Source organism: Nylanderia fulva, unplaced genomic scaffold (genome assembly GCF_048542155.1).
Source record: "Nylanderia fulva isolate GAGA-0341 unplaced genomic scaffold, ASM4854215v1 Scaffold223, whole genome shotgun sequence".
NCBI lineage: Eukaryota > Metazoa > Arthropoda > Insecta > Hymenoptera > Formicidae > Nylanderia > Nylanderia fulva.
The window spans coordinates 15,976-36,856 of NW_028190288.1; the positions used below are offsets into that span (position 1 = coordinate 15,976).

General features: G+C 30.3%; 1 protein-coding gene across 1 annotated transcript; it reads right to left on the reverse strand.

Moving 5' to 3' along the window:
- Positions 1 to 566: 566 nt before the first annotated feature.
- LOC114935489 (ribosomal protein S6 kinase alpha-5-like) lies at positions 567 to 4,320 on the reverse strand. Its single transcript, XM_029321739.2, has 5 exons — positions 4,251 to 4,320; positions 3,295 to 3,513; positions 2,706 to 2,818; positions 2,238 to 2,438; positions 567 to 1,154 (listed from the first exon to the last, which is right to left on the reverse strand). The coding sequence occupies exons 1-5, from the start codon at positions 4,288 to 4,290 to the stop codon at positions 825 to 827; spliced, it is 903 nt and encodes a 300-aa protein (XP_029177572.1). The 5' UTR covers positions 4,291 to 4,320; the 3' UTR covers positions 567 to 824.
- Between the last annotated feature and the right edge of the window lie 16,561 nt (positions 4,321 to 20,881).

Sequence of the window (20,881 nt, forward strand, 5' to 3'; positions counted from 1 at the left end):
AATTGTTCACTCGTGTGGGGTGGTCGCCTTCGGCTCGTGCGACCACCCCACACGAGTGAACAACTGTCAACTTTCCGCACTTGATACACACGATATTTTATATTACAAGTGCAGGCAAAGTGGCTTTGTGTGCGTTTTCTGTGCGCGAGGTGGCCGATCGCACGCCGTCATCTTGCGAAGGCACGGTGCGGGAATAGCCGTGGACAATTACTTTAAACGCGGCTCAGCCGTAGGCAATGGCTTTGAATGCGGCTTATTTACTCACCGCGTCGCCGCTAGAATAGAGGTGAGAAATCGGCCGTTTTCCGCACAGAAAACACGCACACAAAGTGCCACTTTGGATGCACGTGTAATACAAAATTTATTATTAAATAATATATACATGAAATACATTAAATGTATTTTGTTTTGGCCGATCGCACATGAAAAAAATATTAGCTAGCCTTTTATGGCTTGTATTAGCTACCCTAAAATGTTTTAAGAATTTCTTAAAAATATTTTTATTAAAATATTTAAATATATTATTAAATAATATATTTTATTATATTTTATATATATATATATATATATATATATGTGTGTATAATATGTTATTAAATATATAAAAAATATTATATCATATCTAAATCTTACAATTAGCTCTCTATAATAACTAGCAATTGTCAAACTTTCATCTTCGATAGAACGGAAGCAGGACGTACGAGAATTTACCCTAAAATCCTTCTCGATAATGTTGTTGGCGTTGATGAGTCGCGCCAGGCTCTCGGCGACGTTCATGTTCGTGAATTCGTCGGAGAAGTTGCTAATGTCCAATTCGTGCTTGATCACCGGAACGGTACGATGGGCGGTTTGATCCGCTTATTTTCCAGAGCCTCCCAGGTGAAATCCGGCGCGGCGTCCATGAAAAACGGATGCTCTTTGAGCTCCTTCGCGTCACGTGGCCCGCCGCCCAGCCTCTGTCGCGGATCCTTGACGAGCAAGCGGGTGATGAAGTCCCACACGGTGTCGCTCAGGTTACTCGGCTTCGGCGGTGGGTCGTCCTTCAGAATCCTCTTCGAGATCTCCTGCTGGGTGTTGTAGCCATCCTTGAAGAAAGGCGACGTGCCGGTCAGTAATTCAAATGTTAGCACACCCACGCTCCACCAGTCGACAGCCTGCGAGAATATTTTATATGAGAATGTTATTTTAGTTTATCGTTCTGGTGATCAATAAATACAATACAATCAGTGTTGTGTTTAGACGATTTTTTTAAATTAGCTAGATCAAGATTATTTTGTTTAAAATATATCTTCTAGAAGATACAATTATATGGCGATTCATCTAGATTCTAGATAATAATTTTTAAGACTGCTTATGTAAATTATGAAAGGGATATAAAAATATACGTATTCATATTTTTATTTATAAATTTTTATCGCTTACTGCCTAAGTTTTACTATTTAAGTATTTTTGTATGTGCTATGATTCTAAACCAAAATTATCTAAAAATTGTTCTAGATAATTTAGTAAAGATAATACATATTTGTATTATCTACATAAAAATAAGATGCCAAATTTTTATCTAGATGATCATCTATATAATTTTATTTAGATAACAGTAAACATTGATTACAATTGAAATGGAATGAATCAAAGTTGAATGTTTTATGCGGCTGTACATTATTATCGAACCTATATATACAGGGTGAGCTGAACTTTAGCTTGCCTTCGAACTCGAGTTGTATATTTGACAAATTTGTTTTATTTTACAAAAATAATTGTAAATTTAATTAAATAGAATGTTTCGTTTATTGAATTGTTACTAGAGATTAAATCTACTATTTATTACCGTATTAATGAAACTGTTTTTCTTGTAATTCTATAATTATAATTGTAATAAAACCTCTGTTCATTTTCACTTACACATATTTTATTTACTTACATATTTCGCAACTATTAAAATTTGAAATTAATTTTTCTTGCGAAAATTGATTTAATATCCCACATTTTATCGCTTTTCAACAACACGTCACCAAAAATATTACCGTAAAAATTTCATTATTAAGTTCAAATTAATTACATTAATTATTTAATAATTAATCATTAATATTAATTATTTGTAAGCTAAAAAATTGAAAAATCATCATAAATCCGATTTGCGAAAATATTTTCATTATTAATCAAATATAATTTTGTAGAAACCCTCCGTTATCAACTTGAGAGATCCGCTGGTGTAAACATATCTCATGATAACTTACAATATCGTGGCCGCTGGAACCCCCTTGCACCACTTCCGGGGCCATGTATTCGATGGTTCCGCAAAATGAGTAAGTGCGCGCGTTGCCGTTCCTCTCGTGCGGCAAAAATTCCTTGCTGAGACCGAAATGCGTCAATACGAGATGCCCATCTCTATCCAGCAGAATATTTTCGAGCTTGATGTCTCGATAGATTATGCCAAGCTGCGACAAAACGGAGAGAGAGATTCGTTAATTATATTTTTAATATAAACCAACTATTACATTTCAAACTAAATTAAATTGATTTTTTAATTAAATTTAATAAATTTAAAATTTTAATTAAAAAAAACTTGTCAGGAATTAAAGCGAAAAATACTTTACTATTATTTTTGTCTTGTACATGGAGAACCGATAAAATATTTTTGTCAAAAATTACTTATATGTTTATGCATATTATTATTATTATTATATTTTGTTATTAATACATACCTCGTGGAGACGTTCTAGCGCCAAAACAATTTCGCCGACGTAAATTCGTACTTCCCTCTCCGCAAATTGAGTGTTATACAGATGCGTAAACATCTCACCACCAGGAACATAATCTGCAAGTGGAAAAAAATATTTTGTCCAAATTCTCTCCTGCATCCGAATTTCACGGTATTTTTGTTTTGCTTTTAATTGATAAATATATAATATAATATTATATGATATAATATAATATAATGTAATATATAATATATAACGTAATATAATGTAATACAATATATAATATTATATAATGTTATATAATACATAATATAATATATAATATAATATAATATAATATATAATATATAATATAATTATATGATATAATATAATATTATAGATAATATTTAGCCAGGCAAAATAAATATTTTGTTATTGTACCAATTATTTTTATCGTTTTAATCATTTTAATTATTATGATTGCTTTTTCAACATTTTGATATTTTTATCATATATATTGAATAAAATAATCTACTTTATCCATTTCTATAATTGCTATATTTATTAATTTTTTTTCTTATTTTGCTTATAATTTCTCGTCGAAGCTTACCTAAGATTAAACAGAGCATTTCATTAGTCTGAAACGCGTAGTACAGAGTTATTAAAAAGGGACTGTCTCGGATGGCCTCCAGGATCTGCCTCTCGGTCTTCGTGTGCTCTGTCGTCTTCTTCTTCTGCACGATGGAAGCCTTTTTCAATAACTTCATGGCGTAAAGTTGACCGCAGTCCGCACCCATTCTTTTTCGCACCAGGTAGACTGTCCCGTAAGCTGTCACATTGATACATCTTTGATTTTTCATATTTATAATACACATATAAATGATATATCATAGATGAAAATTTTTTGATACAGCATACATTTTATAAATAGTAATATAATAAGTATAATTCAACATGAATATTTTATAAGATATTTAATGTAGATATATTATTGAACGTATATTATTATCAAGGTAGGGTGAGTTAATGATTTTTTTTTTTTTAACTAAGTTGAGTTAAAGTTAGTTGTTGCTCATAAAATTAGTTAAGTTAGAAGTTGCATGAATAAAAAATTAACTCGGTGAAAGTTAAGATTAAATTGACTCAAGTTAAACCAAAAATTAATTTTTAAAAACATTTATATTAAGTTAGAATTTTGATTTTTATATAGAAATATATTTTTGGTGATTACAATTGATGACAAATGAACATAAAAATTAATAACACTTAATTTAAAAATAATAGGTTTAACTTATAAAAAAAGAATAATGGTATTCAGAAATAAAAAAATTTAACTTGGGAAGAAAGTTAATAAGTTTAAGGTCGAAAATAACTAGTTAAAGTTCAAAATTAATACATTTTAAATTAACTAAGCTAAGTTATTAACTTTTTTAACTTTCAACTAATTAACTAGTTACCCAATTCTATGATTATTATAAGTAAGCCTGAAGATGAATCGTGTCTTTTAAAGAAAATAAAAATAAAATAAAATAATAATAAAATAAGCTCGACAATCGAATCTCTTACCTCCAGTGCCAAGGATTTTCAGTATGTCGAAGTCTGTCATATCGACTTTCTGGTTTCCACTATCCGCCAAATTTACTGTAACAAAAGAGAAAAAACATCCGGTAAAACCACTTATATTAATGTGCTTTCGGTGAAAAGATCAGTGGAGCAAATATCTATGCCGTTTACGACACCCGTTATAATCCGGCGATTCGGGAAAACCATTACGGAACCGATCGCCGGTTGTGCTCGCGTACCGTAAAGCGACTTTTACAAAGTAAAAACTTATGTAAAAATCCGCGACCGAATTATTCCCAGTGGGTCCAATTCAATGTACAGCGAGACAATATTTTTATATAAAATATCGAAATGTGTCTCTCAGAAAGAGTTGCGAGTAAAACAACTGGAAAACAAGTAAAACCTGCGCATATTTTTTTCGTTTTTTTTCATACATTTAATGCATTCGATGATTTTTGTTTAAAAAAAATAAAGTGAGATTTCGTTTTACCTAATAAAAATTTTTATTAAAGTAGAATCGACTCAAGATTGATGAATAGTCTCGGAAATGATGAAGTAGGACGCCTACATCGATTAATGATTTCTGTCTAACAACTCTCTCTCTGATATATAATATAAAATACATTTCTATGTACATTTGTTATATATGTTTATTATTTTTTAATATTATACATACAGAGAGAATTTTCTCGTAGAATTTATCCTAAAAATCATTGTGTGATTGCACAAATTATTGAAGAATTTTATTGGCAATCAAATGAAATATCTGACGCGTCGTTTTCTTTTTCGTTGCCTAACTACTTTATCTTATTAAAAACAACGGAATGCGATAACGTTCCAGCTATGTATTGAAGATTTAAGAGATATCGCACTATATATACGTGTATATATTAGGAAAGGATGACTAATAAGGCTATTCCCCTGTCTTATTCTTACTTCGTTGACTCATTCAAAGGCAGCACAAAAAAATAGGTCTCTCGTGACAAGGAAATACGGTCGCTTATTCTGTCAAGAGATAATAAGCGGCATCGTCACTTTCACTTTTTGTGCATCTTCTTCTCTTCCATCGCTATCTCCTTATTTTTGTATAAATCTCTTTTTGAATTTTTAAGCGAATTTCAATCGAGACGAGATGGCAGAGAAGGAAACCGAGAGATCTGGCTGAATCTAGCGCTAGAAAATCATCGCCGAAGGTTAACGCGATCTCACGCGAGAGGTTCCGCTGGGAATCTCCGATATCCTGGATAATTTGCGTGCCACATCCAGAAGGATGCACTTGCAGCTTGCCGATTCTACACCGTTGTAGAAATTAATTCAAACGCTCTATGTATCTCAAGGTATAGTTATTCTTAATGGCTTCGAAACTCTCTCCCCTCGTAACAAGCGTAATGAGCAGCCTAACGAGTCGTCTCGTTAAGAATTTGTTCTTAATATCCTCGAAATTTTCTCTTAAATCATCTTTGAAAAACCTTCGATAATATTGTATGCTCAAAGCGCCCAAGAGATAATACTTGACTCCGGACATTAGAAGTGAATAATTACGCTTGGAAATTTTAATGTGTCCATATAAGCCTCGAAAATGAACCTTGATTATAACTAATGACTAATGTTTTTCGAATAAAAATTCGATTATTTCTGCTTAAGGCTCGCACCATTTTGCTCTACACTTTTATCACATCTAAAAATAGCATATTTTATTTATATCATAAAAAATTTTTAAATGCAAGTAATTTAAAAATTTTTTATCAGGGGGTCGGACATTATAAGCCCCCCTCATTAATGTTTAAGGGTTAAAGGTATTCCGCGATTACATAATCGTATAAAAACGCGGTTGAAAAAAAAGCAATGGAACTCGAGCTCCCTTTTTCAATAAATTCCCAAACGTCAACGCTGCAATATCGATTTGATTGGAAAAAAATATATTTAAAAAAAGATATACATATTAAAAGTCACAATACAAACATATAATACAAATAATTAATTCAGATATATTAAATCAGACACAATAAATTGTTCTACAATACAGTCTTCTGAGAAAGTCGATTTCTCCCACAGCTGTTACGTTTATAAATATAAATTTAATTGCGCGAAAATTAATATCCGACAATAAGATGAAAAAATACGGCGAGTTGCAATTGCAATCGTAATCGCGCGCTTAACTCGGCCAGCGATTTCGAGAATGTCATAACAAAACAATCCGTACCATTAATCGCATAAAACAGGCTGTTAGTGCCGCTGGGGAATTCGCCCGTGCCCTTCGCGATGATTGCAAAAACGGGGCACTCCATGGTGGCACGAACCATATGGTAAGTATACCGTGGCACAACCGTTACTTGGTACCGTACTGTCTCGATGTATATATGTATACATTCCACTGGACGGCGGAACGTGTAAGGCAGTCACATGCGGCAAGAAAGAAAGAGAGGGGAGAGAGAGAGAGAGAGAGAGAGAGAGAGAAGCTGCAGCGAGGATCTCTCTCAATTAATAGGGGTGAGATGGAATTTAATTTTTTGCCATTATCTCGAAAAGTATGAATTTTTCGAGAAAAATAGTTATTATCAAAATTGTAGCTTATAAAATTCTCTACAAAAAAGGTTATTATACTTTTTTTGTGGAATTAATCGTTTTAAAGATATAGAGCGAATTAAGTCTGAAAGAAAATGTGCACACGCCGCGTTGCGTCGAACAATCGGACCAGAATGAATAACGAAGCTCATTCAGTCCCGATTAAATGTGCATCCTACGTATGTATCAATACCTTGATAGAATCAATAAAACCGCAAAGAATGCGAATGAGATATATAATGTTTCGGTAGTATATGCAGATGGAATCCGCGGACTATTACACGCGGGAAAATTTTTACTCGGATTCTCTTTTTTCCGGAAATTATATATAGTCCAGTAAAATTAGATTTGAAAAGGACAAAACTGCAAAAAAATTATAATTAAGCTGAATTTTTGTGGAGACTTTTATATCGATGTTCTAATGAAATCCTGAAAAATACCTTTAAATTCATGGGGAGTAAAAGAAGGTAAATTTTAGTTTTTTGCCATTATGTCGAAAACTATTCAATTTTTCGAGAAAAACAGTTATTATTTGTCGGTTTGTTTAAAGATCACAAAAGTCAGAATTTAATCCTAGATATAGATGGATCCATCTTGTCCACACTTGATTTATCTTTTTTTTTAGGGACTGAAGAATAATATTGTACTATGTCGAACAAAGTCAAAGATGAAAATGTTTTTCCTTCGAATTTTTTTGCCTAAAAAGATGAGTGCGCATTTATCTAAAATTGATGACCTTTTTTTATTGCACTTTCTCGTACTTTCTCTCTGAATTCGTTCCTCTATTCTCTTTACAATATACAATACATATGGTTGTGTGCAAAATAGCACAGTTGGAAATGTGAGGGAAATTTTTGGGTTTCCTTCGCCACGTCTACATCTAGGATTAAATTCTGACTTTTGTGATCTTCAAACGAACCGACAAATACCAGGAACTCCTGTAATGGTCACTTTGGCGGTGCAATTTTTTACAGTAAATCTTTTTGCCCACCTATAAATTTTCGCTCGGCAGGGAAGCAAATTTTTTGAATATATTCTATTAACTTCCTTCTCTGCGGAAACTCCTGGGATGTTTGCCGACATGCTTCGATAATCCTGTCAACCCTGTCGACAATTAAGAAATCTTTTCTTAACTGTCATTTTGACAGGATTATCGAAGGGTGTCAGCAAACATGTCAGGAATTCCAGCAGAGAAGAAAAGTAATATATATTCAAGCAATTTGCTTCCTTGCCGAGCGAAAAATTTTGCTTCTTCTGAATTTGAAATAACCTATATAAATGTATTATAATTACGAAATTTTCTAATTCTTCAAATATTGTCCACTGAACAAAAATTATTGAATTAATAAATATTTATTTTAATACTGCCAAATAAATCGTTTGTTTGAAATAAATATTTATTTGTTTTGAAAAAAATTTTCTTATATCAAATAAAATAAATGATTTATTTGGCAGTGTTAAAATAAATACTTATTCAAATTCAATAAATTTTTTGTTTAGTGTACTTTTGTTCTGTTATTCCATTGGATTTAATAAAATTAAACATATGAAATCAGGGAGTTAAGATTCAGAAAGATGATAAAGATAGTTCACAGAAAAGTCTGAAATATTCAAAATAATTAGTGAAAAATAAAGACAAGTTTATCTGGTTTTTATTAGCCCTTTTCAAGATGTCCAGCAGACTCGATGAAAAAGTTTCCTGATTTTTCCAGATTTTCCAAAACCAGAAATTGATTTTTTCCCTGACTTTTTAGTATTATTTTTCCCAAATATATAAGTTGCATATATCTATAATATATGATAAATCAATTTAATGATTAATCATCTTTTTTATTTATATCAAATTTTATTTTTAATATATTTTAACAAATTATAATATATATATTTGAATATATTTAATGGTATATCTAATATCACAACAAAACTTTTAAATAAACCATTTTCAATCAAATTAATGTATTAATTTTTAATAAAAAAATCCAGATAAGTAATAAAATGTTCTGACATTTCCCTGACAATTCCAGATTTATCAAATTCCCTAACAATGCTCGGTTTCCCGCATTTCCCTGATTACTTGCATTATTACTCTGCGTTACTCCACTGACAGTACGTTCCTGTCATGTGAAAAACGCGACGCTCCTTTTAACACGTTGCCATATGAGAACTGATGTATGAAAATGCGAGTCGCGAAGATAAGAGCAAAGTTGTTGCACTTTCTCTCGCTCGATAATCTCCCTTCAGGGGGACACGTTCGATTAATCGAAGATCATCCGAGACGTGTTGAGCAACGCACGTGTGCTCCAGCAAGCCCTGCTCCAGATATCCGTTCCGATACTTATCCGATATATCTCGCACGGGAAGGCACGCTTCAACATATATTGATTCGTTACGATTTTATATTTAGACCCGCGACGTCGCTGATCGGCTTGTTTACTTCGCCCGGTACACATCTTTCCAACGAACGAGGGGAAAAAAAAATTCCAAAAGTCCATGAACCCCGAGCGAGAAGTCGCGAATAGGAAATTATGATAATGCACGAAAATGTGTTACCAGAGAGAAAGAGAAGCGTTTTTTCATTTCTCTTTAAATTATTTAATTTATTAAATTTAAATTTTATTAAATTTAATTTAATTTAAATTTTATTAGATTTATTAAATTATTTATATTTATTATATACTTTCGAAAAAATTTCAATTTATTGTCTCTCACTTTGTTGATTTCTTAACAAAGTTGTCAACAAAATATTTGTTTTTTTATTTACACCCTTTTCATTGCAATTTTGTAAATAATTTTTTATTAATATTTTTATCTCTTTACATCGTTCAGCACAAAATTGATTAAAGCTAAATTAAAAGAAGAGATAAAAATTTGTAATACGTTTTTATACAAATTTATGTAAATGCTCCTGGTTTTTAAATGATATATTAAAATAAAATGCAAATACGAGGTGTGTTCAAAAAGTATCGCGAATTTTGTTTTTTCAAAAATTATTTATTTATTCATGAATATCTATTTTGTCCCCTTCAAAGTAATCCCCACCAGATATTATACACTTGTGCCAACGTTTTTTCCAATCCTCAAAGCACTTCAAAAAATCATTTTTTGTGATCTTGTTCAGCTCCTCCTTCGATGCCGTCTTTATCTCCTCAATCGTAGCGTAGCGTCGTCCTTTCATGGGCCTCTTCAGTTTCGGGAACAAGAAAAAGTCACAGGGGGCCAGATCTGGGGAATACGGTGGCTGCGGCATTATTAGTGTGTTGTTTTTGGCCAAAAATTGAGCAATTTTGGTACGAATTTCGCGGCGACCCGTGTCATGCCCAAATCATTGATAAAAATCGAATGGCACGAGCCAATCGATATGTTTAAGTCCTCAGCAACTTCTCTAACGGTGATTCGACGATTGACCAATACTATTTTCTTCACTTCATCAATGTTTTCGTCTGTTGTTGACGTGCTCGGGCGTCCGGCACGCTCATCGTCGTTCACATCTTCTCGGCCCTCGGAAAACATTTTGTACCACCGATAAACGTTGCTTCGGTCCAAGGTAGCTTCACCATATGCCACAGTCAACATTCGGAATGCGTCCGCGCACTTAATTTTGTTTTTCACACAAAATTTGATACAGATTCTTTGATCCATTTTTTGGAATAGGCAAAAATCGAAGACGAGCCAAAACACGTGCAAGCAAAGCAGCTGTCAAAAATTAACTGAACATTCAAAATGGCCGTACTTGTCGGCATAAATGAGAAACATGAGTACCAACATAACGCCACAAAAAAATCGAAAATCGAATATACGTAACCCGCGGAAATTCAAAATTCGCGATACCTTTTGAACACACCTCGTATTCCATTTATGATGCAATCTAAAATTTATAGTTTTCAGAATTACTAAAAAAACTGTAATTGTTCACTAATATAATTGTTCGTTATTAAGTATCATAATATTTTATTACAAAAAGACATTACGCGATGTCAAGGATCAAAAGCAAGATAAAAATTCTTCCTGATCATTATTGCATAAGAACTGATCGGTATAAAATGTGTGGATGTAGCAAAATGATTTCCTTGAAACGTTCCACGTATCGAATTTATTTGAATAAGCATTTTTATATTAAAACGATCTCTGCATTTAACTAAATATATAATTGTGATTTATATAAAAAAAATAATATAATAAAAATATTTTTAAGTCAGTTCTTTAATTTTTAAACCACAATCTACACTTCATTCCTCTCGACCAATAGAGTCAAACGATTAAGAAAGAAAGAAAATTTGGAAAATTTGGAAACTAAAGAATTTGAATTCTATGGTTGGGATCTCAGAAATTCTCCTGGTTCCTTCTCTTAAAGAAATCCTATGGTTGGGATCTCAGAAATACCCCTTGTTCCTTCTCTTTCTCGAAAGTCGGACCAATATTTTTCTCGCCTATTTCTTTACAGAGGATGTTAAGAAAAGGAACAAGGGGTATTTCTGAGATCCCAACCATAGGATTTCTTTAAGAGAAGGAACAAGGAGAATTTCTGAGATCCCAACCATAGAATTCAAATTCCTTAGTTTCCAAATTTTCCAAATTTTCTTTCTTTCTTAATCGTTTGGCTCTATTGGTCGAAAGGAATGAAGTGTAGATTGTGATTTAAAAAATAATATATTCAACGTAATACAATTGCAAATTTTCATATGATTATATTGATTAAATTTATATCAAATTAATATTATTAGTGTCAAATAAATAATTGATTTGACAGTATATATATTTAAATAAATATTCAAATTCAATAAATTTTTTTTAGTGCACAGAGAGAATTTTCTCTTAAAATTTATCCTGAAAATTATGGTAATCGAGAGAGAATTTCACGAGTTTTTCTGATTAATATTTACTACATAAAAAATATTAATATATCTATCACAATAAAATATTAATATTTTTGTAGTAAATATCAATCAGAGAAACTCATAAAATTCTTCCAATCTTGTTCCAGGATTTTCAGGCTAAATTCAAAGAGAAAAATTTTCTGTTAAGAACACTTGAAAAATTCATTAAAAACTGAAACAAATTTTCCTAACGATGCTGAGTAATAATGGATGATTGTCAACAATTTTTTTCAAAACCTCTACATTTTTCAAAAAATAAATTAACAAAGTATCGTCCGACAATAAATAGAAACAAATTGTACTTTACAATGGAGAATATACGTAATATATTACAAAATTTATTGCAAAATTAAATAATATTAAATATAAAAATAAATATATTTAAAAAAATATTAAACATAAAAATAAAAATATTTAAGAAATATGAAATATAAAAATAAAAATATTAAAAAAAAAATGAAATATAGAAATAAAAATATTTAAAAAAATATAAAATATAAAAAAATATGAAATTTAAAAATAAAAATATTAAAAAAATATAAAAATAAGAATTAAATTTGTGTTGAGTAAAATGGAATTTATTTATACAAATCAAGTCAGTAAAATATATTTTCTTGAAGGAAGGAAAAAAACAATTCCGATCGGTTTCCTGATTAAAGCCGTATAATACACGGCTCTCTCTCTCTCTCTCTCTCTCTCTCGACTCTACGAGAGGTTTGCCTTCAGATCGCAAATAACTTCTCGTGTCACTAGGACCACTGACAGTGCACTCTCGCTGCCTCGTTGTCGTACAGAACTCTATAGGAGATCGTTTGGCTTTGTGTCTGCCAAACTGTGGAATAGCTTTCCTGTCAATATACAGGACTCTTCTAGTATCGAGATCTTTAGGGGGAGACTCTATGCGTATTTGCTTGGTCGAGTTTGTTAGGTTGAATTGTACTAATGCCGTTGGCTGACTCTCTGGCACGCTGTAGTCTCAAACTCTACGATTAGGTGTAACATTGTTGTAATTATTACAATTGCATATACACACGCTATTATACTTTATCTATGCTTTAAACACACTTTATGTACATGCGCATTCACATATGTTAAATTCTATGCGCCCTGCTATTACCTTGTAATTTGTTAATTTTCTATATATTCTTTTTGTTCGGGCGCTTGAAGGGAGAAGTCCCAGAGCGTCCATAATAAAATTACGCTTTTCTCTCTCTCTTCTATTTTTCGTTTTTTTCATAAATAATGTTACGTAATACGTACATTTGATTCGTTTCTGAATTTCCCAAATGCAAAAAGTCTCTTTCTCCGGGAGACCAGGAGCGGTTTTGCTCCCCAGATATTTTATCACATGATAAACACTATACGCTAATTTAAAATTAAGTATCCTACGGTGATTGAAAAAGTGAAGTGTTATGTAATAAGAATACAAGTGATTCTCAGATTGTGATCGCGTGGATGATTTGCAGCCGTTGGAAGATATCAATTTTTGCATAACTTCAGAATCGGGCAATATTAAATTTTTCACAAATTGGGTTTTTACACTGAAAAAAAAATTTACTCCAATTTATTTTAATCACAAAACAGAATATTTTGATTTAATTAATTTTTATTTTTGATTTATAAAATAAAGTTATTAAATATTTATTTAAATTTATTTGTAACTAGTAATAATTTTTTTTCAATGTAAAAACTAAAGTTATATAGATAATTTTGTTTCGCGATGGTAGAATAAAACTTGAAAATAAACTTCCCCAAACTTTTCCGCTTCAACATCATTTTTCGATCCTCGCAATTTTAATAATTGAATAGATATAATAATTTAAAAAAAAATTGAATTATTGGAAGTTTAAAAAAAAGTCGGAGAGAGAAAGTGTATTTCGACAAAAATATACTTCCATTGATACGATTAATATACAGATTCTCAATGTAATCCAAACTCACAAATCATGAATCTCTCTCTCTCTCTCTCTCTCTCATAACACACGTGTTTCTCATAAAGATGATAATTCATTACTTAATATGCGTATGTTAAATCGATGCAACGATTACTCGCGAAAGGTGCTAATAAATAAATATTTATTTAATCTTAGCGCAAGCGAAATTAATTTTTTTAACTTGTGCATCCGATTAAATTTTCTGGAAGTTACAAATAAAATTAATTCCAGAAAATTGTCCGAGACTTTTTTCAAAGTAAAAACTCCCTTTCTCTCTTCCTCTACACTTTTATATTCTTTATTTTATTATTCTGATTAATATTGATAGGATCCATTATTGTCAAGGATTATGTTGCCTTGTGTGCAGCAATATATAAATATTAATTACCAATTACAATTTACATAAAGGCGAACTACAAAAGAGTTATATTCAATTTAAATGTAAATAATTAATTTAAACAACACCGTGCAAAAAGATATCTAGAAAAGAATGAAAGTCGAGCATGCGAGGTTTATTTTCATCACATCTCATGATTCACTTTGCTTTTGCCTCTATCCCAACATCGAAAGCTGTCCTCTATTTTTTTTTAATTTTATTCCTTCAAACTAGGATTGGTTAATTAATGATTTTTTTATACCTAAGTTAAGTTAAAGTTAGTTGCTTATAAAATTAATTTAGTTAAATTAAAAGTTTTATGAACAATAAATTAACTCAGTTCGAATTAAAATTAAATAATCTGAAATTAAATCAAAAGTTTATTTTTAAAAAAATTATATATACTAAATTAGAATTTTGTTGGTAATTCTTTTAAAATTTATAATAAAGAAATTTTAATTCTTACATAGAAATATATTTTCTGGTAATTACAATTGATGACAAATAAACATAGAAATTAATAATACTTAATTTCAAAAATAATATACGTTTATAACTGAGAAACAAAGTTAATAAGTTTGAGGTCAAAAATAAATTGAAATTAAAAATTAATACATTTAAGGTTAACTAAGCTAAGTTATTAACTTTTCTTAGCTTTTAACTAATTAACTTATTACCCAACCCTGAATATAAGTAAGACAGTTTTATAATATCATGAAAAAATAGAAAAACCCATGTGTGTATAGCTATATATGCAGTGCCGGATTTACGCATAAACTACACACATTATAAGGAGCCTCCTCGACAAAATATAAAACATTAAAACATTTTTAATATATTTTTTGTTAATATAAAATTGATATTAAAATAATAAAAATGTATTTTGTCATGGAATATTTTTCTATTTTTTATCAATTATGGTTTTTATGCTTATATCATAAAAAAATTATTACAATAGTTTCGCGGTCAGCCAAAAAGAAATTATAGTTTTACTATTTTAGTTAAAATATCGAAAGTTGTTTATTTTGTAACTATGAAAATGATACGTTAATTCCTTCGCAAGAATAGTTGTATAAATAGATATAAAAATATATAAAAAAATATATTTGCATATTATTATTCGCAACGCGCGTCCTGTTTTTCTTTACAACTGCAAAGAGGAAGAAGGGAGATGCTTGTAAAAAACATGAGGCCTCTTTAAGATCATATAGCTTAAGGGCCACAAAACTGTAGATCGACCCTGTATATATGTACCGTATATTGTAAAAAGATTGCAAAAAGAAGAAAGAAACGAATTCGAGAAAAGAATAAATTAGAGAAAAAAAGATCGATTTTAGACAGAAAATACGCACTGTTAACATCTTCTTAAGAAAAAAATATTTCTATTTTTATTTTGTTCGACATAATACAATACTGTTTTTTAATCCCTAAAAAGAAAACGAAAAAAGAGGTAAATCAGTGTGGACAAGATGGATCGGTTTTCGCATCTTGTGATCTATCCTTTTCTTAATTAAGTCGTTTTTACAGGACCACGAAGTGTGTCGGCAAACATGCCAAAGAATTCACGCAGAGGGAAACTAATATATATTCAAGCAATTTGCTTCCCTGCCGAGGGAAAAATCATAGATGGGAAAAAAGTTTCACCGTCAAAGATGTGTCTTTATTCTTGTGTGCTTTGAAATCTGATTTTTATATTGCTCTTCTGAATTTGACATAACATGTTTGACATATAGATGTAATTACGAGATTTTCTAACTCTTCAAATATTGTACACTGAAAAAAAAATTATTAAACTAATAAATATTTTTATTTCAATACTGCCTAATAAATTTATTACCAATAAATATTTTTTCGCGTCAAATCAATATTATTAGTTTCAAATAAATGATTTATTTGGCAGTATTGCGAAATAAATACTTATTCGAATTCAATACATTTTTTTCAGAGTAAAATCAAATTACGAGATATAAATTATATATAAAATAATATAAAATAAGAAACTCAAAAAGAGGTATCGGGTGATCGTGCATCCTGCGTCGCCGAAATTCTGCTTACAATATAAAATATTTTTTGTATTACAATTGATGGGACTTCATAGAAAATATAATTAAATTCATATAATAAACGTGAAAAAATTGTTTGAATTTAATTGTCTTTATTGTCACTATTATATTTTAGCATATTACAATATAAGCGCGTTCTTATTTTGCAATTCCCTTCAGTGACCTAATAGAAATTATAATGAATATATTTAAAAACTTGAAAAAATTATTCTAATTTAATTTTCTTATTTGTCGTCTTGTATTAGGTATATGCAACGTAATAAATAAGAGATCGATGACTTAATTTCTAAAAAATATTTATTTATATGTAAAAATTGATACAAAAATATAAAACACTTATAATATATTAAATATATTAATTACATATAATAGTATTATTAATTCTTAATTGTATTAACCCTTAGACTGCTGGGAAAGTCACTTTTGTAACTCGATGCAAATCTTCGAAATTGTGTACAATGTGTATGTTACTTATATAGATAAATTTTGAGGAAAAAAAACCTCAATTTTAATGAAAAAATGCTGACAGTCTAAAAGGGTTAAGAATAATATATAATTTTATTGTTTATATATTTCAAAAGCAATTTTTTTTTAAATTTTTTAACTTGCAAAAATAACATTTTTAGTATGATTATATATGTTTGTGGAATCATTAGCAATGAGTTAAATGCCGCGATCATTAGATAGACCCAAAATGCCCCCCTCTAGTTAAATGGATGAATCTGGTTCGTCAAAATTCTCTGTAAATCAAAAAAAGTGTGGCTATTGTTAAAAACAAATCATACACTTATGGATGCAACTTTCACATCTTTCATGCTGCTGACAAAGTTTACTCTTTGTGTCAGGATCACTTTTGCAGAATTGCCTTTGTCACGGATAAATATAGAGATTATTTTCTTATCTGAGAATTCGATACAAGTTATATCGCAATCGAAAATACCAACAATGTTATTTTTTATACCACAAAAATATTTTTTGTATCACAATTGATGAGACTTCATAGAAAATATAATTAAATTCATATAAAAAACGTGAAAAAATTGTTTGAATTTAATTGTCTTTATTGTCACACTATATCTTAGCATATTACAATATAAGCGTGTTCTTATTTTGCAATTCCCCTCATTGACCTAATAGAAATTATAATGAATATATTTAAAAACTTGAAAAAATTAATCTAATTTAATTATCTTATTTGTCGTCTTGTATTAAATATATGCAACGTAATAAATAAGAGATCGATGACTTAATTTCTAAAAAAATATTTATTTATATGTAAAACTTGATACAAAAATATAAAACATTTATAATATATTAAATATATATTAAATAAATAAATTATATTATAATATAAAAATGTATTATGCAAGAATATATTAATTATATTATAATATATTATAAATATATTAAATATATTATTTACATATAGTTCAGGTTTATTCCGGACTCCCCTTAATTAAGGCTTGCCGGGGCGTTTTTAGAGGACCGCCAAACCCCTTACAACCTCCTTCTCTCTTTTCCTATTTACATTATCACATATCATTGATATCAAACATTATCATACATATTGTTACATTGTAATGTACAATATATACAATATGATACAATAACAGAAAATCATAACTCCTCTCCTCCCTTCTCCCCTTCCCCTCTCACCTTTCCCTTAAATACAATTCTGCTCCTCTTCTTCCTCACCTGGCCATTTTGCGACCTTACAATATAACTGGGTCCCTTCTCCCCTGTCCCTCTGCCAATATCCTATCCTTTCCTACTGAATCCTTTTCTCCTCGACCACCTTTGCCTCTACCCCCCTTTCCTAACCTTTTCCTATTCCTATTCTCTCTTTTTTTTTTTAGTCTTTGCTCCTCTTTCGTCCCATATCCATCTCTTCCTCCTCTTCTTTCTTCACCACCTTTTCTTCGACATTTCCTCCTTCGTTCTCCTTCATCTACCTCGCCTCTTCCTCTGTTTAATCTTTCTATCGTTGCCAGCATTTGCTCAATTACGCGCCTATCTTATATGATATTGCGCGCGCTTGTTGATTACATTTAATAGTATTATTAATTCTTAATTGTATTAATTAACCCTTAAACTGTTGGCAAAGTCACTTTTGTGGCTTGGTACAAATCTTCGAAATTGTGTACAATGTGTATGTTACTTATATAGATAAATTTTGAGGAAAAAAAACCTCAATTTTAATGAAAAAATGCTGGCAGTCTAAAAGGGTTAAGAATAATATATAATTTTATTGTTTATATATTTCAAAAGTAATTTTTTTTTAATTTTTTTACTTGCAAAAAAAAACATTTTTAGTATGATTATATATGTTTGTGAAATCATTAGCCATGAGTTACATGACGAGTTAAATGCCGATCATTAAAAAGACCCAAAATGCTCCCTCTAGTTCAATGGATGATCTGATCCGTCGAAATTCTCTGTAAATCAAAAAAAGTGTGGCTATTATATTAAAAACAAATCACTTATGGATGCAACTTTTACATCTTTCATGCTGCTGACTTTTCTTATCTGAGAATTCGATACAAGTTATATCGCAATCGAAAACACCAACAATAAATACGTATTATTTGTCCACACAATCGTAAAATAATAAATTGTTACATTTGCGGAGAAAATTTGTGCCGAATAAGGCTTTCATTGTAAATTGCAATATTTTTGTCGTAATGGACATTAAATTGTAGTAATATTCACGAAATTTATTATATAAAATGTTGGAAATCGCATATAACATATATTGAAAAATTCCTAATATTAATGATAGAAAATTCTTGAGAGTTTAAAATATTGAATAATTGTTACGAAAAATTATTCATGCAATAATTAGAGTATTTTCGTTGGTCAAGCGAATAATGTAGTTTTGCAAGGAAAACACAAGATTCATAAACATTACACAATTGAATACATCGAGCGTGCGTATACTGTAAAAAATATGTAATATGTTACACAAAATTATGTAAAATTACATAAATGATAATTGATTTTTGATGATAAAAATAAAAAAGGAACCATGTAAAAGAGAGGGAGATGATATTTAAGATGCACGAAGCTTCTCAAAATTATCATCGTTTCTCGTAAAAGGATATGCAATATATTATATAAAAACACGTATAATTACATAAATAATAAATGTAAAGTTACAAGATAAATAATGAAAATATATAGAATGTTTCATTATTTATATGTATATTGTAATTTTACATATTACTTTTGTAATATAAATTCTTTAAATTTTAAATTCGGACTTTAACGCTCAATTCGCCAAGATCCTTTCACTTTTAGATTAAAAATTAATCAGCTACGTCATTAATAATATTCATAGCGCGAAAAATATATATATAAGTATAAAAATAATAAAAATAAATAGATATTTTAATTCTTCTGTCTGCCAGTATTTGACAAAGATAAAACCACCATAGAGTTGTTGAAGAATGTAGAACAAAATATTTTTAAACTCCCTGTGGAAAAACGATCTGCAGTCAGAAATAGAGCCTTTCCCATAATAAATAAATTCCATATTTCCATGTCTGAAAAAGCTCACACAAAAAATAGTTTTTGTAAGGCTTACAAATTGACGGGTAAATTCATCCAAGACAATCCCGATATTTTATTTATGAAGGCGGATAAAGGTAACATCACGGTTGCGATGAACAGAGATATGTACATGGACAAAATGTGTGATTTGCTGGCTGACCGGGATACTTATACTGTTGTTAAAAAAGATCCGACTAGGAACCTAATTAATCAATTACACGGAATTTTAATGAGATGGAAAATGAAGAATTACATTTCTTCAACAACATATAAATCCCTGAACTGCACGGACGGGGTTCTACCGAGAGCGTATGGTCTGCCGAAGGTGCATAAACCGAATTGCCCTTTACGTGTCATCGTGTCATCTAGGAATACACCTCTTTATTACTTGGCAAAATTTTTACATAAGATAATATATAAGGCAATTCCGAAACCTGATTCGGCTATTTCTGATAGTTTCCAATTAGTGAACAAATTAAATGGTTTATGTGTGGATAGTGATGTGAAGCTAGTTTCACTAGATGTTGCATCATTGTTCACCAATGTACCATTGGATATGGCTATTGATAGTTTAATTAACAGATGGGGGTATATTGAAAAAGAGTGTATTATTCCACGAGATGAATTTTTATTGGCAATTCGTTTTATTATGAATTCGACTTATTTTATGTTTAATAATGTATGTTATCAACAGACTTTTGGCACGCCTATGGGTTCCCCCCTCTCACCGATCATTGCGGATATCACGTTGCAAGATTTGGAGAGTAGAGCGATTGCTGCGATTCCAATGTCATTTCCATTTTATTTTAGATATGTTGACGATATCGCGTTGGCGGCCCCACCCTCCATGCTTAAAATTGTTTTAAACACTTTCAATTCTTTCCATCCTAGATTGCAGTTCACCATGGAGGAGGGGGTTGACAACCGATTGAATTTTTTAGACGTCACCATTATTATAAATAATGGGAGCATTGAGTTTGATTTGTTTCATAAGCCGACGTATTCAGGCAGATATTTAAATTTTGAATCGCAGCATCCTCTCTGTCATAAAAAAGGCACCATTATCAGCCTCATTGATAGAGTTTTTTGGCTATCTCATCCGAAATTCCATAAAGGTAACTTTGAGTCTATGATTGGAGTTCTTTTGTCTAATAATTATCCTCTCAATTTGATATTTCAAACATTACAAGCGCGGTTAAAAAAGTTGTTCTTCCGCTACAATAATAAGTTGCATAACAATAGAGCAAATATATGCAATGACAAGATCCTTACG

What these genes read in the sequence shown, in the direction of transcription:
- LOC114935489 (XM_029321739.2), bottom strand. Translation starts at nt 4,290, where the DNA reads ATGACAGACTTCGACATACTGAAAATCCTTGGCACTGGAG. An exon ending in GAAAATCCTTGGCACTGGAG is followed by an intron (nt 3,514 to 4,250) that starts GTAAGAGATTCG and finishes TCAATGTGACAG; the next exon opens with CTTACGGGACAGTCTACCTG. An exon ending in CGCTAGAACGTCTCCACGAG is followed by an intron (nt 2,439 to 2,705) that starts GTATGTATTAAT and finishes GTTTTGTCGCAG; the next exon opens with CTTGGCATAATCTATCGAGA.